The 25480-nt window shown below is 36.1% G+C and overlaps 1 protein-coding gene across 1 annotated transcript in view; it reads right to left on the reverse strand.

Moving 5' to 3' along the window:
- Nucleotides 1-25480, reverse strand: part of DNTT (DNA nucleotidylexotransferase) — a 74335-nt gene that overhangs the window by 13024 nt on the left and 35831 nt on the right. The window contains exons 8-10 of the mRNA XM_059477024.1: nucleotides 13576-13678; nucleotides 6733-6996; nucleotides 5214-5297 (exon numbers count right to left, since the gene is read on the reverse strand). Of these exons, the coding sequence (XP_059333007.1) occupies nucleotides 5214-5297; nucleotides 6733-6996; nucleotides 13576-13678 (451 nt within the window). The remainder of the gene's footprint in view (nucleotides 1-5213; nucleotides 5298-6732; nucleotides 6997-13575; nucleotides 13679-25480) is intronic.

Raw genomic sequence — 25480 nt, forward strand, 5'->3', positions numbered from 1 at the left:
TCATATTTTTTCCAATATTTCTCTAATAGAAAACATTAAGGGACCTATTTCCCATCTTAAATTTACATGGGACATAAAATTAATAACTGCTTTCTGCCTCAATGACTCTTCAAAATAACACTGAGCTCATGATCCTTCTCTTACAAAAAAAAAATCAACCTACAATGTCAGTGCAAGAACATTCATATGCAAATAATTCAATTAATCTATTATACCCCAAAAACTCCATCTATTCTTTCACAAAAATAAGCAATGCTAATTATTTATATCACTTCTTTTTGCTGCCATGAGCTGCATGAAGTAATAATCGGACTTGAAAGGGATTTTCTGGAATACTGTGAAAATAAATGGGTTTATACAAGTTATAAATCAGAATTTACAAGACAAATTCAATCCTCCAATCTCACACTTGGTTTGATAATTTCCATTAGTGAGTGATGTGTGAAATGCAGGAGAGAGACACTTTCTACATGGCCACAATCCAGCTATGAAGCTGTTCCATATGCCATGCTGACATGAAACAGTTAGATCCACTAGATCTCTCTCTATTTCACCCAGGTAAAAAGCTGTCAGGATGTTGTCAAAACTTGCCAACAATGCCCTAGTATGCACACCACTAGTCCAGAGACAATGCACATTGCACACAAAAAAATTTATTGTGGGTTAAGGGATAATTGCCTCCTAATCCAACAAAGAGGAGTGTCAAAACAACTGTTGATGTCCTGGTTTCACACTAAGGACCTTAAGTTTTCCAAGAAAGAGCCTACTGTTCAGCTGACCTGACTTATGCTTCACACAGAAAAAATGGTTTGGTTTTTTTTTTGCAAAATCATTTCTATTTTTCTTAGAGAGCATATTGTTCACTCATTATTCAGGAAAGTTTTACAAAGATAATTTTATTTGCCCATTCATAAAAATGTCGTGCCATTTGTAGCAGCAATAGTACCACACGACATGGTGAACGTACAACTTTTCTTTCTTCCTTGTGACTGATCAGTGAACCCTATTCTGTAAGAGTGGGGATGTTTGACCTCCAGCTGGTGTAAATCACAGGAACTACATACCTCAGGTTGGACTATACATGTGCTAATTTCCATACCTTTAGTACACAGTTCTACAGACACACAGATTTGGACATACACTCATCTTTTTATGTAAAAGAGGCTGACAGATAATTGGCCACAAATTTTCAATTTTTTTGTCACAATTTTCCTAAGAAAGGAAGATCTATAAAATGCCCTTCTTATTACAGAACTGAAAAAATCATTAGTTTTATAATTGCACACTGTCTTCCAAAACCAACAAATATATGAAAAAGATTCACACTAGATAGAAAAAAAAATAAATCAAGGCTGAGGAATAATTTCACAGTGTAACTTTGTAACAAGTCCCTGGAGAAAATTTCTCTTCCTTTTGTTCCCGTCCGCAAAGCTATGTAATTGATTCCTAACTGCTGTGTTAATGCTCCCAATTCCTGGCAGAATCCCTTTGGAAATACATTAAAGTAAGCAGGACTCTCTCCTGCTGCAGCCCTTTGAACAGTGGAATCTGGGATTCTGTGACATCCACCATGTTTCAACAGTGGGCCACCGTGCAAGCATCGGGGCCAAACAGCTGATAAATATTAATATAGAGTACAAAGTATACTGAATTATATATTGAAATGTAGAGCAAATCAGGAAATTGTTTTCTTTTGTAATGAATGACATTCTCTTACAAGTACAGTTACATTCCACCAAATAGAAATTAAATAAGAGCAAATAATATTTGCTATAGCACTGTTTATTAACTTCTTATAATGACTTGAAAAATTTTAAATGATGACAGACAAGTGTTTTTTAAGGAAAGGACTTCATCTTGCAGGATCAACGAATAGTTTGATTCTTCCTGATCTTCCTATAGCTTTTTCTGTACACACACACAGACTAACAAAAGAAAAAGAATGAAGCAAAAAGGATTTGGTCCAGCTCCCAAATTCTACCCCAGTCAATACCGCAGTGACTGTCAGAGCTGTGCATGAAGGTTTGTCAGCTTGGACAGAGCCAGTGACATAAGATGACCTCTCTTCAGCAGACCAGGAGAGAAATATGGAAAAGATATATTTCAGTTTTCACATATGGTGCCTAATTAACCTTAATTAAGCTTGTGTTGAGGGATCTTGAGCAGCTTGCACAAGGGATATCTGCTTCCTGGTTTTTTTAGCTTTAAGAAAGGAAGATTTCATCTCAAAAAGAGAAATACACTTATGAAATACAAATCTTCATGTTCCAATCCAATTTTATGAGGCAGTACAGATAAAATACCCATGTTTTTATTGTTCCCTACAAGTCAAACTATTTTAAAAGAAAAGAACAAGGATTATAATAAAGTAGATTATCTGCTCTCCTCTCTCTCTTTAGTTTAATGTAAAAAATAACCAACAAACCAACCCTAAACATTTTACAATTTGGGCATATGTTCCCTTGTGTAAAATTAGATTATTTTTATCACTTATTTTAAGCTAACTACTCTGATGACCCTAAAAATGAATCAACCTTGGCAGCCACACAATTTACTGCAAACGTCTCCTCTTTGACTACGGGCCATCAAATTTCACAGACAGACACCACTGCTATATTCTGCACATTTCTGATCTTAGTACACACTGGGTGGCAGTATGGAAGGGTTTTGTTCAAACTGTCATTTGTGGGAGTAACCTAATACAAAATTGTAAAGTTAAAAATATTTTTAAATATATTTGAATTTAACACATTAGATTATAAATATTCGTATACTTGCCAGAGAGTTCTCTCCCTGCTTCTTGTTAGAATAACACTACTTGAAAAAAGAGTCTGTGTTAAGCAAATTCAGCGCTCCCTGATCTGAAATTTTTCATATTGCATATTGCCTGAGAAGTTTCTTTCTGTGTGGAAAAAGTCAGCTAATGTAATTTAGCTATTTCTGAGACTGCAGCAGAAACAAGAACAGAATTCTGCTGTGTCAACACATTAACACAACTTCTTGTGTTTGAAATCTGCAGTGCATCTGTGGTTTACAGCAAAAAAAAACAGAATCTGGAAGCAAGCTAGCTGTGTTTGCAATTAAATGAGAAATGGCAGACCTAGATATTGGGGGGCAAGGGGGGGATGATGACAGATTTGAAAGCAAAGTCCCTCCCTGAAAGGGACAGCTGACCAAACCATGTGCCTCAATTGACATATGGAAATCATAGATTAAGGACTTTGTGGTCAAGACAGTTGAAATTTTCCCTGAAGATTTGGTCTGGGTATTTTGGGTTTCATTCAGTATGGTTTTTGTTTTGCTGGTTTGTCTTCTTGGCCTTTGTAAAGAACTCCTGCCTTATGATATTTTCTGAATTCTGCTTCTCTTTAGGTCAATTTCTTCAGTTTTGGGCAGTACAGCTGAGGAACTGAGGAAATGTAAATTGAGACTCAGACATGTAGAAGGTCTGGAGACTAAATTACATTTACAGCTGATGGTTTGGGGAACCACAACATGGGTATACACATTTCTTTGTATTTTTCAAATTTCCAAGGCAGATACTCAACAGGAGAAATTTAAGGCAGGACACTGCAAATGCAGGGCCTTTGAAATCAATGAATGTTTAAGACTTTAAATCTTTCTCTGCCTCAGCTCTTTACTTGAAAATTTGGGATGACAAGAACATCTTCCTAGAGCATACTGTGAAGATAAACTCATCATTTATCTGTGAATCATCCTGGCTAATCCAGTCAAAAACACATGGAAGCTGACATTTTTTTTTCCCCAAAAAGTTTTTAATGATATATCAGTTATAAAGCCTAAACATAGTCAAGAAAAATTGATGTTGTTCATAAAAGATCTGTGTCCATTTTTCAACTCTGAAAGTCTCAGGGCTCTGAGTAAAAGCAGCAGATATAAGGATACAACAAACTCATACACCAAGCTGGCAAATTTTGTTGCATACAAAAAATAACACTGGCATTCCTCAAATTCTTTGGTTTTCCCTAGTGCTATTTTTTGTTACACTTAAAAAGCTATTGACAGAGCACATATCAATGTGCAGATAATAACACCAACCATATTACGTTAAGGAAATGAGTTTATATCTTGAATACTTTTAAAATATAAAAGGCAGGAATGCACTGACATCATCCCTGAGTTTGTGAAGAAACATCTTCTTTAGACACATGATAGCATATTTACCTATTATTGATTTTATATTTTCTTCTGAAGCATCTAGTATTGACAATTGCTGGTGACAGGATATCTGATTAAATAGATAATTAGCCTGATAATTTGCCCAGGTTTCCATGTGAACTGAGGATGCTATAGCATCTGGACCTGATGAGCACATATGGAGACAGCTGAAACGGAGAGATGGCTTAGCTCACTCCTTAGAAAGAAGCAATGAGACAATAGTGCATGTAAGCAGGGGTGCTGAAAGCAGTCTCCATTCTATAAGGAATACATAGGGAAGATTAATGTAAAATCTTGACGTGGTTCTTTGCCTTTCCCTAAATTGACATCAATAAGCATATTCAGTATTGATTTTTGCTTATTATTTAAATGGCCTCGTACAAATACAGACATTAAGCCAGATAAATGCAGAGACCAGCATAACTGCAGCCAAGAGCCTTCATACCAGAAATTACACCAATTACTCCCCAGGCTGCCAAGCCTGACTAAACAGAACTCCACCCAGACTTCTGAATGCAGGGCTTTAAAAGCAGGATGATCCCTAATCTCTACTTAGTGTCATACCATGCAAAAACTTCCTCAAGCCTTCTAACTGAGCCTGTAGCACTCAATATCCCCTCTTCCTTTGCAATGTCAGATCAATATGAGTTGAAAGTGTGCTGGGGACACAGAAATTACCTCTCCCTTCTGAGACAGAGGGGTAGTGAAGTGCCTTTTTCAAATACTTGCAGATGGTTTGTTCTCAGTTCTGTGAAGGCTGCACAGTTCCTATCAAACACAAATGTCTAATTCATGTTTCTTGTTACATTTCAGGAATCACCTTACAATTGCCAAAAAAAAAAAAAAGGATTTCAGGATTTCCAGACTTACTTGTTCAGATTTAATCAGACTGTTCCAGTGAAACTAAATCATGTGAAGGTGGAACTGTTTTACCACCAAATGGATAATCAAGCTAAAATATTCTATGTACTTGAATATAAAAAACTAACTGGAAATAAAAGCACATTAGCTTTATTTCTGAGAATAAACAGTACCTTTCTCCTGTCATATAATCCATGGTTATCCAGTATCATCTTCCTCTCATGTGCAGCATACCTCCGCAAGTCACGTCCAAATTGCTGTCAAAGATAGAGCAAGTATCAAACACATGCACAAACCAAAATTCTTATCCTTTGCACCTTCTAACACCAAACCAAATAATAAACTAAGGACCAAAAATTACTTCTATTAAAGAATATAGTCTGATAAAATCAATCCTCTGAAGAGATAAGGAATCCAAACATTTGCATCTGTCCGTCATTGCAGTCGGTTACTGTGACAGCAGTTGGGCTCTGTATAAAAAAGCAAACCTGTGATGGGCTCCCACAGTCTGGATGTGGATTAGCCCAACAGGGAGTAGGAGCTCAGTGAGGCAGAGAAAAACGAAGTCATTTCCTACTCATCCAAAGGGCCTCACACTGTGTGTTTTTAGTGTAGACTCCTGTCGACAGAGTTGAGAGAAGGGCTTTTAAGTTGCCAAACACTTCCAGGATAAGAAAAGACCCCAAAGTCTGCAGAACTTAATCCAAAGTCCAAATAAATACATTTTGTTATCTCAGAAAAGTGACTGAAGTAACTCAAACTCAGCAGGAGAACACATCAATTTCAACATTTTGCCTGGTCTAAGCCATCCTGCTTCCAATTAACCTGAGCAGAACAGAGTGGCAAGGCACCAGTACTGCTTCCAGCACATCAAAAAGATAATTCCGAGCAGGCTCAGAAGCTCTCCATTGTACCATGCAAACATTACCTAAAAAATGAACATCAGAAGGCAAATATGTAGAACAGATTAAAAAATAATTCTATCTGGAGAAAGATTAATAATTTTAGTTTTGAGTTTGCATTAGGTAGAATTTTTTTATTTTGAAAATAGTGTACTATTTTATATTATGCCAGCTAACTAGTGTCTATTGTGAAAGTAGCTATCATTTCAAGTTTTCTTATTAAAACATAAATCAAAATATATTTTATTCTGGTTCAAAACTAATGTCTGATTTTAAATTTTTTCCAGTTTTTTACAATTTAAAGGAGTCAATTTAAATGCAACTGAAACAAAACATTTGATCTAATCAAAAAAGAAAGATATCAAATTGTTTTCAATTTCCTACAAAACAAATTAAGTTCCAATTCAGAATATCTCTTCCTCAAATGTTTAATTTCCTGTAATTATGTGACGCTTTCCAAATCATCTCTACCCAGTAACCATTTAAATTGCTTGTTAACAGCATCATGATGTAAAAGACAACACAACTGACCAAAAACCTAGCTCTCCAGTTCATAAACCTAAACACTAAGCTTCAAGGAAAATAGAGCTTAACTCTCCTAGAGAGACATCCATAAATGTTAGTGATGAGTTCATCAGCTCCAATCCACGACCAGGGGTGGATGACAGTATGAGATGGGATGTGTGGACATCAGGAATATTATCTTTAAATCCATGAACTCTGAATAGTTCTGAAACAACAAAAATGTGTTTGCAATGCTAAGAAAACATACAGTGCTGTGGTTACTTACCCTGGAGCCTGTCCAGCCTAACAGAGCATATGGATACTGCTCAAAGGGGGTTATGACCAGATCCACACGGATTGCCTTCCAGTCTTTGACTTCTGCCATTTCCAATTGTTTTGACGTGTCGCAAGTGCTGTTATCTACTCTTGGCTGATATAATTTTAAAATTGCAAAACACTTCTGAAAATTATCCATGGCATCAACTTTTCTGCTTGGCAGCTGTTCCTTTACAAATGTTGATTCAATGATATCACAGTAAAGGAGTAAGCCCTAAAAAGAAGATATTGTTCACATTGAATTGCTGAACTGGTTTTACTGTCATTCCAGAGTTTCTAGACAGTTGACTTAAAAATTCATGTTAAATGTAATTTCAGTAAACAAGGAACTGTGCCAGGGCAAATCTGGGCTAAGGAGAGACATGAAACAGCTTCAGACTTTGGAAAAATATTTGAGGGAAATCTGCACTGGTAGATATCTGACAGTAGTGAGGTCCGGCCCTCTACTAAAGAGATAGAATTTGCAAATCTTCCCCTCCCTCCTTTTCTCCTAAGCCTTTTCCTAGTTAATGTCAACAGAAATTTATGAGTAAAGACTGATGTGTTCCTATGTAGCACACATCTAGAAAAATATTATTAGTCTTGCTGAGGGATTCCAGAGTGGAAGATTCCATTTGGACCATATCTATTGCACAAGATTTCCTTGTGACAAGGTCTGGAATCTCCATGTCTTTTGCTCAGAGGGAATGCCCATTTCTTTAGGTCCTTGGACCACTTTTTTGTTTCTGTTTTAAAATCACTCCAAAGTTTACACATTCTCTTCCTCTGGATTAGGGGTGTTTTTAAATTGCAATATTGAACTGAGAGTGCCTATAAGTGGTTTTATTTGATGGCTGTCAGTTGGTAACTACAATGGTGTTGTAGTTTAGGAATGGTATTCTCCCATTTAGTAGCCCAGCAAAAATCATTCTTCTTGCTTTCCCCTCCCCCACCTCAACTGAAAACACAAAAGGCAAAGATCATGGGCTGAGATAAGAACAATTTCCTGGAAACAGCAATGAGGTAAGACAACAAACAGTAACAGCAGCACTATTAACAAAAGAAGGCATAAGACAAAGAAACAATTTACATGTAAAATACCAGACTATTTCAACCACCATACTTTCTCCCATTGGAAGAAAAATCCTTCTTCTAGGAGGAGAGAAAGTCCCTTTCTCCCATCCCTGGCAATGATGGAAAGTGGTATTGAATAACATTAGGGTCTGGCCATGCCCCTTCCCTCTGATCTGGACCAAAACCAGGACAAAGGGTCTCCAGATAAGACTCTTAATGTCCCAGGTAATAAAGAAATGATTTTTGGAAGAATACCTCAATACTAAAAACCAGACTTTTGTTATTTCTTTTATTTAGTGCAGGTGTGGTAACTTTACATGCCAATATCTTAAATGCCTTAGAGAATATTTTACAGTAATAAAATTATCACTCAGAAGTATAATTCTGCCCCCCCCAAAGAAAAGGCATATCGAAACCACTTAACAAGATATGATTTCCATGAAGAGACTCTGATATGTATTATTACATTCTTAGCCTCCAGCTTTTTGTTGATGATAGCTCCAAATTAACAATCCCATTATTCTACTGGAAATCAGTTATAGGCTCTTCATGGGTCAATGAGCCAGCCTTTTTAATGATAACTATTTTATTTGAATTGGCATTCTTTCACTTGCTTGGAATTTTTCTTGATTATGAAATTTTATTATAAATTGATATGAGAAAACTCCTTATGTAGCTTCTGCTCTTGGATTATTAGTTTCACAGTCTGCTGATTTGAAAATGCTTAAATTTAGCAGGTGCTCTGTAACATCTATCTTTAAAACAGCAATTTTTTCTTAATATTACCCCAATGTCACAAGGCACTGATGCTTGATCTTTCCAAATATAGACTGAAAACAGCTGTTGCGTGTTAATGCATAACTGCTTATTTTCCTGCTTTTTTTGATTAAACTATACTCCCTTCAAGTTAATTTTCTTGCTTTTAATGCTAATAAAAACAATTTTAATATCATTCATCATTGACCATTAATTGATGAATTCATGCTTTGATTAAGCACCAATATTCTGCCCATTTTTTGTAAAAATCTGTCAGCTACTTAGCAGTATTTTCTCTTTTTTTGCTTCATTTTTCTTTTTTGCCCTTGGAGATCTGGGACACTATCACAGTATATACCAGAAGTCAGGGTATTACCATTAATAGGAGCCAAAACCTAGGTCATATGCATTGGGATAGCATTTCTAATTAACCTAGTATAATTAGACACTGGACATCACCATCATCCCACAAAGCAAAGGTGAAATGCACTTAGGTACACTTGGAAAAGGCACAGCCTGAAGGGGCAGTCAGCTTTGGAGATTGTGTGAAGTTCTGGCCACTGCTGGCTGCAGAGCTGCATCCTTCCCATTACTCTGAGTCAGGGAATCCGCAGTTCCTTGCACATTTCAGATTGATCTGTACACCATAAAGTGCTGTAGGTCTTGTTTACACAATCAAGTTTTAGTGTGGGCATTTTAATTTCTCAAATTGACAACACCATCAAAACTACATGTATTTTTTAGAACAGTTATGTGAAGACTCTCAACAATTTTCCATTTTTAGAATGACTGCACACTTTTACTTTAATATGCTGAGTGCTGGCACATCAATAGCATTGATATTGGAGTAAATCCATGTTCAAATCGAGGAAAAGTATGACTTTTTAGAAAAATATTAAATCAATCACCGAAAAATCAATCAAATATGGTCACTAGCATTCTCAGTCCTTTTTAATTAAATGGAATTCTATTCCATATTTAGTGTTACATGCTGTCATTATTCATAATTGTTGCTAGCTGGATTAATTTTCTAAAGCTAAGTAGGATCATTTTATATCATCTGAAAATGAAATCCAATATTCTTCTGAATATGTATACATTGTTCTTCTGAAATGTATACATTGTTGCTCTAAATTTCCTTCTGAGATAGTTTAATAAAGTGAAACTGCATTTCTTTTTTTTTTTCAGTGAAATTCCTATATCTAATCCAAAATAGCGTGTTAATTTGGAAAAATCTCAATCTTGATGAGACGGATGGAATTCTATAAAGTAGAAGAGCTAAAGGAACTGATGCTTGGGAGAAGTCAGGCCTTTTAGGATAAGAAGTCACTAGAAAATGGCATCAAAGGTTTGATCAGCAGTGTAAAACTCAGCAGCTGCTGCATAATCCTGCAGCTGCCTTGGTCACTTTTTATCTTGAAGTTCCCAGTGTGTGGGAATGATCTGTTTCTGAGCATGTCTGGAGCAGCCTGGCTTTGACAGCAATGGACAGATCAGCACTGGATCCATCAATGAAGGTGTTTACCTCTCTATGCCATGGGCATTTGCGCTTCTGAACAAGATAAAGAGACAGACAGACAGAGAGTTACATGTACCTACTCACCCACACACAACTATACAATACACCCCAGAAAGATCACATGTCTTAGTAAATGCCAGATCTTCACTTAGAACACAGCAGGAAATTGAACACTTCTGCTTTCTTTATACAATAACCTCACAAGTAGGATAATCAGGTTCAGCCCTGTGCTCTCTCTAAAGAAATTTAAGCCAAGATTTCTCATGTTCAAGGCTCTAACCACCTTGCAATAATCTCTTTTAGGTAAGAATTTCCTCATCTGAGTCAGAATGAACCAAAAAAATTAATAATGAATTTCGAAGAAAAATGAGACAGTATGTGTTCCCAAAGGAGCTCCACATCCTTATGCACTCTTTCATCTGAAACAAAAGGTTCTTTCCTCTGGTTTCTTAATTATTTCTATATCTTGTCTTAGAAACAGGTTTTGTTGCTGGCAAAATCCAGCTGTCACTTAATAATGAATGTGTGGCTTTCCTGTGAACCCTGTTTCCAAAAATCTGTTTCCAGCAAAAGAAGAAATATTACTTGCTCCTCACCATCCTTCTTTAATGGGACATCAAACCTTCCCCTTCCTGATCCCCTCATCAAGGGTGAATACTAGAGTTTAAACCAGGCCAGTAATACATTAAAATAGGTAAGCACAGGCAGGCATCTCCATCACTCATTGTCCTAAAGCCAAAAGAAAAACAACATCATATTTACATGAATATAAAGGGAAAAACTGAAGAGTGCAGGAGTGCCTGTAGTAACAGTATTTCTTCCATTGTTGAAAGTATGTATATAACAGGAACAGTGCTAAATATAGCTATACAGGTTTTCAGCAAAAATGAAAGCATTTATTCACAGTATGTGAATGAAGCTACATCGACACAGATGGCTCAGCCTGTTTGCCCACAGACTTCCAAGCTCTAACCCACAAAAGTAATTTCTTACTTTCTTTATGAGGCTTTTTGGAGCCATTAAGACCATAACCTGTGTACTGCATCACAGCTTTTCCATTTTGCCACTCTACTTTGAAGACTTTGTGTTCTCTGTTCCCCAGCCTGTTTATCCCTGGTGATGCTGCATCAAAGACCATAATGGTGCTGATTTAGCCACTTCATTTTCAGCAGCTTTTAATGGAAGCATCTTGTAACACTAAACTTTTAAGATAAGAAAAAGGCCTTTTAAACTATTTAAAGCTGTGGTCCATAATTTAGAAGTTAAATATTGTGGAATCCTTCACTCAGAGCTGTCAAAAGGAAGCCAACATCACAACTTCCATGATGTACATTGATTAACTTGGGCTTAGAAGGAGCAGCACAAAAGTGGCAAGCTGTGATGCAGACTACTGCAAAAAGTTACAAAGTGCTTTATTTGGTGTTTTCTTTGTGTCCTCCCCTCTCCCTTATAAATCAAAGATAATAAAAAGGCAAGAGGTGTATAAATCCATTCTTTCTTTTTTGCATTTTGATTTTGCGGGCAGTTTGTTTTTCAGTAGTGCCAGTAAAAGCCTGTACATTACAAATGCCACAGTAGAGAGGTAGCATAACTAGTATAAACCATGAATTGTCTGGAAGACAAACAGAACACAGGAAATAATTGTCCATAGGTTTAAAATATACCCAGCTTCTTTGGGTTTGGTTTCCATGACCATTGTTGTGCTGATATGCTCTACATGCTGGGATTTCTAGAGGAATCCTAATCTTTTTATCTAAGTCCTGGCCACCCTTGGCCTCCCATACTCTGCCTGCTCTCCTTTCTGCCAAATAGCCCCCTTAACAAGAAAACCAGTAAGAACAATTTACTTTCATTTTCTTTTTTTTTCAATTCCTTTTAATGAAAATAGCCCAAAGCGAACTGAAAAACTTTAGTACTTGTCAGACTTCTCAGATCACAGCCATTTTTCTCAGTAATGTAAGTGGAAAAGAAGGAATGAAAGGCTGCACTCAGGGCAGGCTCTAGCCTTGGTCTGTTGTCACTTTTCCATTCTGCTCTATTATAACAAGCATGATTTTTGGAGGACCCATACCTGGTTTCCTAGAGATTCAAGTGTGTATAAGAAGGGGAAAAACCCATTCCAAGAAGAAAGGCAATGTTTCTCATAGTAAAGGGAATATAATAACTGTGAAAGGACCTATACTTAATAATAAAATGATTGATAAAAATAGAGTACTTCCTCAGCACTCATTAATTGCCATGGCTTCATTGCTTTTGAGTAGTCTAAATAGTACCTGCTATCAATCTACTCCAACACATACAGCTTCCACAGAGGAATGAGAAAAAACTAAAAAATTAATAATAGTTTTTTAACACTTTAAAGACCAAAATTCAACTGGAAGAAGAGGAATTCAGCTAACGTTGCATTTTACCAGGAAAAAACCAAGTTTGAGGCCCTTCCAGCAAAGCCAGCTGAAAGGCTCTAACAACCTTGAAACAGATATCCTCCTACAGTCACATAAGCTTCTGTGTAGTTGGGTGTTTTTAATCTTTCATGTGTTAACCCACTATATATTAATTGAAGTATACAGCTCAAGAATCAATTCAAAAGCATCCTCTCCAGCCTGTCAGCACTGAAAGCTGACTTGACTTAGCAGTGAGGCACTTGATGATTCACCTCAGGGTGCTGGCCTTTTACTTGTTGAGAAGTAGTCTATTTCTTTGAATAGTGTTGGGTAGTAAATGTTGAAAAATATCTCAGCTGGCTAGAAAAGTAGAAGAAAAACAAAAGTTCATTTTCCCCAACATACTGTATTTTTCTGACCCAGGAATATTTTAGCTACCTGCACCTGTTTTAAATGAGACACCTCCAACTTTAAAGCTGCTGGAAACTGAAGAGCTGAACAGAAAGGAAAAAAAGAGCAAAAAAACCCTCAACAAAACAACCAAAAATCCATCCCTTAGATGAGCAACTCCTCTAAGAAATGACAGATTTGTCTACCACTTTGGACTGGAAGGGACCTTGAAGATGTGTGCATTTTTCCAAACACAGACATCATGGAAAACTGTGTCAATTTTTCTGTATTTCTACACTTAAAGTTGGATCTCCCTGGAGCAGCTTCCCCTGGGAAAACCTACTCCCACCTCAAGGAGAAATTAAACAAATAGACAGTTTTTTTGAAGGAAAAGAACAATTTTCTCTGACACTCAAAACTCTACCTAGCTTGATTTCTCACCTCTGACCAGCTGCATATTCTTAGGGTAGGATATTAGAGAATGTGTGTGCAATTCTGATATACCCTTCAACCTTAGCATTCAGAGCTACAGGATGCACCTAGATCATCATGGTTAGTAATCAAATAGAGCAATATCCTGCTCCAAAATACTGCAGTCAGTTGTAACAAGGCATATGACATTCTTTAAGAGCTATATAAGCTTAATTCAGTTAGAGCATGTCTTTTTGGTCAAGTGCTCTTTAGTTCATACCTGCTTTTTCCATAAGTCAATAACTTTATGCAGAAGTTCATCATCCTCTCTTGGTCCTGGATTGGTGATCAAAAAGTCTATGTCATGTCCAATATTCTTACCCCTAGAAGGAATAAATAACAAGGACATTAAAAGAGTTAAGTTCCTGTTCAATTTTGCTGTTTTCAAAGACAGCATTTTTGCTGCATTATAAGAAAAGTTGTTTGCAGAATAAAGTGATAGCAATGTTGCTTCAAACATAAACAAAATGGAATATTTTATTTTTATTATGATGTCTATTAGTGTTCTTTATAAAATAATAATTACAATTTTTTTATCTATGTCCTCTGTTTTTCAACTAAATACTACAGGTCCATTTGCAGATGTTAAATCTCTTTCTTTCTTCCCCTTAAATCCCCAAAAGGAAGATTTTAGTCATCTTTGGATTAAAAAAAAAAAGCATAATCAAAATACAATGTTACATATTATGAATGCAGTGCAGTAACAACAGATAAACTTGTCAATCAAACTATCACAGATATTCAATATTCTTCTTTGCTTTTGATGCACATTTTAATGTACAAAACTGTGATTATGAACATTTATTGTTTCTTTTACCAGCAGATATAAATCCTTTGACTATTTTGCAGTTCTTTTAAATGTAAGAATGCTTTTTACAGATATGGAGATTAATTTTTTTTTTTTGAGGGCAGTTCATCCTTAATGTGACTAAAGCTTGTTCATTACATGCACTAAGGATTTCATAATTAAATCTGCGTGCACAAATTTAATTGCAAATGTTGTTAATGAAAAATTATGCCATAACCTCTTGTTTTCCTCTTTTAAGTCTAAGCATTCAGCTCGTCTTTCATCTACTTTCCAAAGGTGTTAAACTGAAATATGATTAAGACTTGGCTATCGTTGGAAAACAGGCAAAAGCATGTTATTGAATGTTTCCCTTTAGAATTATAAAATGCTTGAGAACACATGAAAATTTATCTCACAGTGCAATTCATGTGAGTATTGCAGAACCAATACAAGATTTTAATTTTGGACTTGGTAGTACAACAGAAACTGCACACACATCTACTGAGTGCAATCACTCCAGCCTAAGGAGAAATGAGCAGAGGAGAGGAGAGATTTCTGCAATGAGAATAACTCTTCTTTATGGAGTTGGTGGAGTAAGCACCCAAAATCTGGAGTAGTGAATCTTATGTGTAGGACACCTCCAAATGTTTTTTATGTGTTTATGGGAAAAGTCAGCTCTTGCTGATGCTCACAAGGGTACCTGATGATATTATTCAGGAGGACATTAGTCAACACTGTGTCAAGAATTCAGAGAACTTGTGAACTGCTATTCAAACAATGAAAATAAAACTGTGCAACCCAAAAAATCTTTTTTTAAAAAAATTAATTAAATTATTCATCCTCCTAAAATAATGCCTAAAACTGAACCTGGTTTCCTAAACTTGGAAATTTGTAGGAACAGAACGGATAGGCACACTTGTCAACTGCCATTTGTGTGACAGGAAGTCATCTAACTGATGGATAGTTGAACAGCATTAGCACAAAGTTGTAAGGAGATGAAAGTCTGGGGTTTGCATTTGACAAGCAGTCATACTCGCTATAATGCAACTATTGTGCTGTGTCTGCAGCAAAATTGAAATTGCTTAAACAGGTAGAAATTATTTCAAAGAGGTTTCAAACAAAGCATCAGTCTAGGCTTAGAAACTGAACAGCAATTCAAAGTCAAGAAGTTAGAAAATATTTAGTATTCCATGTAACACTGAGTTATTTTGTAGGATGCCATTCATTATCTCTAAAATTACAATAATAATGCAAAGCTCTTACATAGCACTTTTTGCTAACATGTCTCAAAATATTTTTCAAAGGTAAGGAATTCACTATTCATATCTTAGAGATGAAGAGTGGCATAAGAATATTTGCTTAAAATTATTTTTAAAGAAATCAAAGGAAGAAATTGGAAGCTGATGGAATTGGGAGCTGACTCCCCATGCTTCCTCAACATCCACATATTTTAGGTTAACAACATCTACAAAATCCTGCATCAATCAAACCATAAAATCACAGGAAATCCAAGGTGCTTCATTGGCCCTCTATTTCTCAAGACAGAGAGTATTTGTTGAAATGCCCTCAGTGGCTTTTTTTTTTTTTTTTTTGTGAATTCAGTTTTCTGAAGCTTTGAGCAGGAAAATATTAAAATTTTGGATTTCCTATTCAGAATCCACTTACATATTTTTCTTCTGTTCAAATTTAAACCTAAATTTTCACTGGGCTGAAGCTATAAGAATCCAGCACCTAAAAGAATGGAAATTGCAGCTTACCTTTTGTTCTAATAATTTATTCAAGCCTGAAGACAATAAAAGACAGTGCACTAATAATTAACTGCATTCAATTCTTGGCTGACTAAACTTGTATAAAGCTGGTAAATGTTTCTTAGTAGTCAATGAATTACCTTTAAGGTTGTTGGAACTATCTTTCTTGATGTTATTAGATTCCAAGTCACCAACTATAACTTTGAAAATATGTGAGGACATTTGAAGACTTTCTTGAATATAGATGAGTAATATGCATAAACATAAGAAGAACAAATGTAATTGCTGAAGTGATGATTGTGTGGCAATGGAAAAGGAATTAGGAATTAGAAGGTTGCACATAGCTGAAGAAATACAGAGCAATGATCTTTTGTTTGAGCAGTGAAGAGAACACTTGAATAAGTGGCATAATCACTTATTTTAGAAACAGCAAACAAATAATTTATAAGTACCATAAAATGCATGTTCTTGAGGGGGAACCCCAGTAACCTTAGTGTGCATGCCCAGTAAAACATGTAATTACAGCTCTAGTGGAACATGCACACATATGTACACCTAGTGCAAACATTTCTTTCTCTCTGTTCTGATATCAATGCCATACTTTTACTCTATCCTCTGTGCTGGGTCTTATTTAACTCCCACTGTAACAGCAGCATAGAATTATTGTTTGACATCAGTTGAATTTGACCAAATAGAAGCGGCTCAGGAATTCTGTCTAATAACTGCAGTCCTGATTAATTTTCTTCTACAACCTATCTCCAACCAACATGTGCCTTTCAGGAAAAGGAACATACATTTATATTCCAAATCCCAGGTAGTCTGCACGCCTGTGGATTTGCTTATTAAGCAGTCTTTGCTGAGACGTTGAACAGGGGACAGACAATTTCTTACAGCCGGATATTAAAATAATTCAATGTTACTGTCAGTCAAACTATGAAGAACTACATATTTTCTTTGTATAAACCTCTTATAAAGAGAAAAACCATTCTTTAGGCTTGAAGTACTGGAGTGTGACAGTGCTGCAACTATTACATAGAAAGTAAAATCCTGGATGTTTGACAGAAGAAGAATTCTACCCATTTCAAAATAGTTACAGAATAATTCCTGACTCTGACTCTGATACCACAGATTTTCAAAACCTTGTTACATAGTGTCCCATCTCCACATATAAATTACTAGAGTTTTAACAAAACAGAAAAGCAGTGGTCTACAAAGTAGATCAATAAGTACAATTCCCTGAATATTTTGCCTAAAGAGAATTTACTGAATTCAGAATTTAATCACAAGTTTATTGTTCCAGAACATTTTCTCCTCTAACCTTTTTTCAGGTCTGAAATCTAGGCCCAGAGTGAATGGCTTTATTGACTCAGAAGGACATTAACCTTTGCTACTTATACAATTAGTACACTGACAAGAAATTAGCAGAGTCAGATCTGCAAGGGTTTCTGAAACACTGATTTCATGCTGAAGGAGTTTGTTAAATGGAAGAAATTATTATGTTTGCAACATGGTTGTTTCATTTGCAACAGGAACTAGGTAATAGTTAAAAGAAGTCGGAAAGTTATTTTGTTTGTGGCAGAAGGTGTCTTCCAAGACAAGAAAATGCTGTAACATTTATTTGAAGTTATTTCCTCAGCAACTCTCAATTACATATTCTGACAAATAGAAGTTCTGACAAATTCTAACTGTAGAGGGTATTAACAGCCTAAGTAGCAGCCTAATACTGCACCAGCCCATTGCAAGCATAAATGACCAGCTAAGCTCTGTACACCACATGTAAAGCTGTTCTTCAAATCACTTCCAGCTTTATCTCAGGAGCTTTCCTTAATATTCAGGTCAGCTCCACATTTCCAAAACAACATTTAGATTCAACAGTGTCAATGCCATGGTGGTTCACATACATAGACTAGGTAGAAAGAAAATAAATGCTCACTGAAGGGCAAAAGCAGCTCAACCAAAGTTAACAATCAAAACCAGACACACAGAAAGCAGAGACAGCAGAATACAAAATGTAAGCACTGGTGAGCCTGACTCACATTGTGCAGTGCCCACTTTGGCAGCCAAGGGAGAGGGGAAGAGGGAACATTCAGTCAGAATAAAGCAGGGGCTCTCAAACATGCCAAACTCCAGCACCAGCTTCATTTGTCCTCTCAGTGCTTCATCTCCACCTTAAACATGACACTGACGTAAAATCAATGAGGATGCCTAAAGCAAGATGCCATTTTAGAGTTCATCAAATTAGACAGAAGGCTCAGCTATACTATTTATCACATGAAGCCATACTATGCTTCCCTAAGTTTGCAGTTTTAAGAGTCATAGATCACTCTGATTCCAGAATTAAAACTCAGGAAAGCCTTCCAGTGCAGGACAGGGTAGTAAATAGGAAGGAAAAGCTGTAGAGATGACCATGTTACTTTATGCAACTAATGATGAGTACTAGATAACAATTTCGAGCAGAGTTACTAAAAATAATAACCAAGATTCCTCCCCATCTTAACACTGCAAGTATCTATACCCTGATTTCAGTGAATGCCAACAGTCAGAACCTGCTTTTCAGAAATAATAACATTCCTGAAGTAATGAGGAAAACAGTAAACCAAGACCTGATCAGGGCTCTGTAGAAGACAGATGTGGGTTGGGCTTCTTCAGATAAGTTCTGCTCTCCTGGTAGTTATTTGAATTAGACCCTAATTGCCTTTAAAAGCAGTTTGACACCAGTGGTTGCCAGTCGATGTCAAAATTAATTCTCTTCTTTCTAATGCTACATAGGTGGTAAGGTACAAAAAAATCTCAGGTGGAGATGAAAAGTGCTAGTGTGGGAAGATACCTGTGCTAACATTTTATAGCTGGACTCTGAGTTCAAGGCCCAGCCTTTCAGTCACCCTATTGCACTTTGTTTGCACCAGCTGATAAAAACTTGGGGTTGAATATTTCCAGAATTCTAAATCCAAACTGACTGAGAGTTTTTATTCTATATCAAAGGAAATTCTGGAATTCCTACCCCTGGAGGGTTAATAGTTCCCTGAGTGTACATTACAGTGCTCTTCTGGGGTATAGTTAATATCTATAAGATGGTTTAATAGGATGCTGAATAATGTCTAAAATAGCAATATATAATTAAATCAACTGAAATAAATTCTGCCACTAGCAAAGACAATTAAAATTAAAACTGATATAATTATATATTTAACTGAAAAATACCATACAGTTATGAGAACTACCCTGATTCATTTTGAAGGAATGTGTGGGTAAAAAAAATTGCTGTCATAGCTTTGTCTGCAGAATTACTTTTCCCACTAATTTAAGAATAGAATTATTTAGGTTATACTGTCTCTGAAAGAAAAACATAGAGAAAACTGCAAACTGTTCCCCTGGGCAGCTATAAATCAGACTTCTACAAAGGTTTGAATTGCCAAAGGTAGCATACAGCAGCTTCTTCACCCAGCCAAGTAATTCAACATAAACCCAGCTGAACTATGTAAGCATTTGGCAAAGATTCACAGGTATCTTCTCTGGAAAAAGTGCTTGAGGGTGGACACTTCATTAAAATGCTATTTTTCTTGCCCAGTGTAACAGTAATTCTAATTCACTGGAGGCAGAATCTATTTTCCATGACTGTGGAATGTATTTATTTTATTTCTGAAGTTAATCCAACTCTGCAATGAAGCAGCATTGGGAAAAATCCTTTCCCTTTAGGATCAGAAACCTTACTAGACAGCAAAGGGGAATACAGCTTTAATAAAGGATACAAAAAAGAAGCATTTTTGGCTTCTCATTTATTCAGCAGGATATTGCTGGTATTGTGCATCAGTAGCTTCTGTTCAAGAAATCTTTTAGGGAATGACCAAACAATGCAGACAAGTAATTACTTAAAAGATCTTCTTGTATCAAGTCAGAAGAAAGGAGCATTACCCACTGCAGCAGAAGGGATCACATCACTGGTTATTTCTACAAGTTTTGTTCTGAGGGTAAAAATCACTGAAGTGAAGAGAACCAGTGAAAAACCTGTGCAACAGCACTTAAATTTACTTGAAACATAATTTCACCCTCAGTGGCTGCATTGCCTCAAAAAAGGCAGTAATGCATGGCACTCACCTCATGTCATTAAATGCACTTTCAAAGATCAAAGTATGTCATGCGATGCTTGACTGTATCTTTTATAACCCAAAAGAAATTAGACATTTCTCAGAGTACAAGACACTCAGGTATTCCTCTTCATGTCATGATGCTAAGTTTTGCTTTAACAGGTATTTAATTTAATGCAATGAAAGGAAAACAGTTTTTTTAATTCAGTTGAGGAACTTAAGTGAATAGTGTAGCTAAACTTAGAGCTATTCACTGATCTTCGAAATCTCTCTTAGAATATTTGCATTTTAGTTATTTAATTATTTCAATTACTTAAATTATTTAATGTGTTAAACATATTCTGTGCAAAGCCCTGAAAATATTTCTCTGCCCTGTGAAAACAACAAATGGTGAATTATGTATTGTGTTATATATTGGTGTGTTTATATGTTGCCTTCTATGTACCTTTAGCCAAATGGCTATTTCAAAGAATATTTGGTTTAAAATAAGACTGTGTAAGGATTCTCTTATACACTAGCATCTAATTCATGGAACAACATGAAAATCTGAATGGAATTCAAAATCTGAAGAACTGAAAAAAAACTGATCACAAACAAAAATATTAAACAAAGTGATTTACCTATTTTTGAAAGTATTACCCTGAGGAGGACCACCTGCTGTTCACATGCTGAAACTACTTCTCTCCAACCTTAACTTCAGATTTGTTAAAAACAGAAAAGCAATTTCCGTGAAAAACATTTGCAAAATTGTTTTTCAACCAAATCTATTATACACTATTAAAATAATTCATAAAGCTGTCTTCCCGCAGTCTGGTTCCTACTAAGACAACACAATAGAAGAATGGCCAATGTAAGAATTTAGTCACCTGCTTGTTCTTTAGAAAGTGTGGCTCTCTCTAGTGATTGTAATTGAAATAACCTGGGTGGTGCTGTTGTGCTCTGGCATTCACAGAGTGGGTCAGGTTGGAGGGGACCCCCTTGGATCATCTGGTCCAACCTCCCTGCTCGAGCAGGGTCATCCCAGAGCAATTTGCACAGAATTGCATCCAGACTGCTCTTGAATACCTCCTGTGAGGGAGACTCCACAGCCTCTCTGGGCAATCTGTTCCAGTGCACAGTCACTCACACAAGCAAGAAGTTCTTCCTCTATGGGAAAAACGTATTTGTCTTCCTTCCATGACATTGATGCCTGAACGTGGCTGTCACCAATTATACCCTGATGCTGAATATTTATCACTTTTGGCTTGCACACAAGATTACTTTTTTGTTGCTAACAGCTTTAGCCTCTCTGAATCCTCTACTTGGAGTAAATTCACTATTCCACCAAGCAAAACAAAACTATGCTTAAGCTTTGAATCACTGCAAGTGCTGTCTCAATTTCATATAAATAGCACAACTGTACCTGGAAGCTGGCCATGTAATTTCAAGCTTTAAAGCTTATGAAATGTACCATACCAATCTGTCACAGTTTTATTTAAAGTCATGGAATACATTGCTGAAGTTTTGCTTTTGCTGTCTTGGCAAATTCTTTAAATTACACTTAATTTCAATCAAGCATTTCAAATGACATGATAGAAACTTCCTGCATAAACAGATTTTGCCCAGTGCCAATCAATGACAAAAAAAACCAAGAAATACTTCAACAATGTTTGAAAGAGACAAGCAGTCCAATAAGTATTGATGTGGATTTGGGATCTCATATATCCAGCTGAAATGCAAGGCATGCAGACGAATTTAGTCTCAAAACATCAATGTAGTTTTACACATGTGAACTCTTCTGTCAGCACATTCTATGGAAACAAGCTTTCTCACTCTTAAGAAACAGCCTGTAAGACAGTGGTACAGCATCGTTAGTTACTGGTAATTTTACAGATTTTAATTATTCTGAAACCTGCAGGAAAAAACAACATATTCCACTATGTAATAAGTACTGAGAAATCAGACCTGACTGGAGAGAAGATATATTTTTTATTATTTATAAGAGGAGGTATCTCAGACTAGACCTGCTCAGACATCCTGAAGTACCTAGTTTCTTTTGGCCTAATTAAAATCCTTAAAGACAGCTTTAGAATTATGCAAACTGGGTGACAAGGAAGTTCAACTACCTCCAGTTTTGAAGAATACAAATCAGTGTACTCAGATGCTAGATATTTTGGTGAATTATCAGAAAGTATGATGCACTTTAGGAAAAAAAAACCAAACAAACAAAAAATAACCAAAAACAAACAAACCCCAACCAAATAAACAAAACAACAACAACCACTAAGAAAGGAAGGTAAAGAAAATTACCTCTACCTCTATCCAAGAATAAATTAATATGAGAGGATGCAAGAGAAGGTTAAGGTTTTTTGAACTTCTTTCTTTGGAGGTAATTGGTGACTGGCACTTTCCAAGACAGACTCCTACAAACTGAGAGAGCACTGAATCCTTCCACATCTGGGTTATCCATTATGTATAGCTATTAATTTTTTTCAAGACCAATTCAGGTGCATTGTCCACACTCTGCTGGTGTTCTGCCAGAGAAGAAATTTGGCCAGAGCAGGTTATAGATTATATATGTACTCCAAGTACCTAAAGGTAGGATGGAATCCTTATAATGCATCGAAATTTGAGATTTAAAAGTCAGAAAGCTTTCCAGTTTTTTGCTTCCATCTCAGCTGGTGCAAACCATAACCTCAGCTAAGTGAGACACATATTGCTAAAACAGTAACCTAGTGATCTCTTCAACATCATTAATAATGTAGCAGAAAAAACAGAAAGGTCAGCTGCATTCAAATTATTTACTGAAATAAGTAAACAAAAGTCTGCATTATTAATTATGAAAGAAGCACATTTAAAAAATGCTTTCATTAAACTACTTGTTACACCTTGTTTTTTTTGCAACCAGTAAAAAAATTCTTTTGCAACTAAGGTGGTTTCCATTTACTAGTTTAGATTTTTTTATGTCCAAGACAAAATTGCTTGGTTCAGAATTGTTTCTATTTTACGTACTCAGAATTCCATAAATATATATAAACTTACATTTAAGATACAGTATTTTATTTTAAAGAAGGTAAAAGTTATTTTTCTATACTGCTACCTTAACAAAATTAACAATCAGCTTTATAGCAACAATTTGTCCTAAAGTTTTCTGGCAGTAGATTGAAAACATGAATACAAACCCCATCCATTTTAATTCTCTCTAACTAATTCTCTTGAGTGTTTCAAAAGGCTTGTTCCTTTAACATATCCCTTTGTCACAGAAGCTTTCATCAAAACGTTCTTTTTCATGCGTGTCTACTTTAGCATTTCTAAAAATCAAAACGTTCTCTTTACACAATTTCAAAGACTATATTAATGTTTGTGTGAGGAAGGAATCATGCTTTTTCAGAATGCCTGAATGATATTCAATGTTCAGCCTGGGTTTCACTTACTTGGCAGAGATGGGACAATCCGTAGAATCAACCTACCATAAAAATAAAGGCTTCTATTTGCTTCCTGCTCAGCTGTACTGGAAGTTATATAAACATGACAGTTTTTCTATTAAAATTCCTTGAACTGAGAAATAGATTGCTGGCATCCAGAGGGTGGAGGGGGAGGGGAGAACAACCAGAAACAAGACATCTCTCAGAAATTCTAACATGAAATAGGATTAACACTTCTGTTTGAGCTGATGGTGTAATGGCCAAGGACTGTAGGTAATTGTTCAAACATCTGGGATACTGACAAAGACATGAGAAGCCAAATTTTGAATTCTGGCATTTTGGGGCAATATGTCTAATTCTACCTTAGTTGTGATTACTTTAGGATATTTTATCAATCTATTCCATCAAAGGAGATATAATACAACTTAAACATTTGTGTAGTTGCCAGCAGACAGCTGCAACATGGTGAGTTAGAGTCTAGCCTTTCTACCAAGTTTTACTCAAGTACTTCTGAAAAAAATATGCACAGTTTAAACTTCAAGCACATGTACAATCTGGTTAGATTTAAGAAAATTGCTCACTCAAATTTTTAGAGTGAACTGTGGAATTTTTCCAGGATTGAGCTGACATACATATTTTCAATAACTGCACTTGCAGTAGTAGTTTCCCCAGTAGGCAAGTAAGGTAGGTAGGGAATTTTACAGAAGCACAACGCAGAGAAAATGAGACCGTTCCCTTCCAATACCTAATTTGGATTGTGTCATCTACTAATTTTGTCTAAGGGAAGAGGACTTTACCCCTAATCTATGCGATATACTCAGAACACCAGCCTTTTACAGAGAAAGAAACTGAAATTCAAAACTTGTCTACTTGGTTTACATGAGTGGTTTGCCAAGATAGCTGTGTGGTGTGGATGTACACTGTGTGCCAGCAGTTCCCTGCAGCTGAAATAGTTACACCCTTTGGGCCAAAATAGGTTATTCCATTTGAGAAAATCATTTAAACTATACTATCAAAGGAACACTGCATGCCCACTGAGAAAGGCTGCCAATATATTCTACAAGTACAGGCATACCAGAAAAGCCTTTTAAAGCGTGGACAAGCCTGTCATTAAATTTAACTTCTAACTTGAGTAAATCCCTCCATTGTGAAATCTTGTTACCCATCTTTACAAAGTTACCTTGCTCTGCTCCAAGATGCGATTCTCCATCAGCCTAAGGAGCTCATGAAGTTGACTTAGTCGATTTATTCTAGATTGAAAACTTCCCTGATTATTACTGACCAACTTCCTTAATTCCCAAACCATGACAAGGAAATACTCTGTTTGAGAATGTAGCTTCTTAGAGTTCTCTCTGTGCCTTTCTTCCTGATCCAGATATCATAAAGCTCTAGCCATGTATTTTCAGAGACTTGTCCTGACTTCTTTCTGAAAACAATCCTGACTTTTGCAACCTTCACCTGTTTTGTTTTCAACCTTCACCTGAGGTTTTGGGACCTCAGATAATGAGTCATTTCAAGGGTCTCTTCAATATAGGTATATATTTTAATATTTAGGTGAAATGTGAAGATGTATTCCCTGTGTCACCATTTCTTGCTAGTTCAATTTTTCAAACAATCAGTTGAAAGTGACCCCCTATTTTGTCATGATTCAACTGAAATCAATGTCCAAACTCCCACCAACCTTTCAGTGAGAACACAAGAACACGCTGTTCTCATTTCATTTATAAGATAAGAATGGTGAGGGTCAAATCTACATTGGCTAAGTGTGGGTGTAGTACCATCTATTCTAGTGATACAAATACATACTATAACAGCATCAAGACATTTCATAAACGAAATAAAGATATTATAGCAAATATAGAACATTGGATATCATATCCAAAGATGATGCTATCACATAGATAAACAAATTAGGTGCAATTGGACACATTAACCGCTGTAAAAGGACCAAATAAACAGGTGTTTTTCTTGTGTTTATCCACTAGACCTGTCTCTAGATGTAAGATATGTCAAGATAAAAGGAAAATATTCTGCCATCCTTGATCAGTAGCACCAGATAAAGCATGTAAGGTTATTACTTTATGGACAAGCATGAGTTTGT

The sequence above is a fragment of the Ammospiza nelsoni genome, chromosome 8 (assembly GCF_027579445.1).
Source record: "Ammospiza nelsoni isolate bAmmNel1 chromosome 8, bAmmNel1.pri, whole genome shotgun sequence".
NCBI classification, from domain to species: Eukaryota; Metazoa; Chordata; class Aves; order Passeriformes; family Passerellidae; genus Ammospiza; species Ammospiza nelsoni.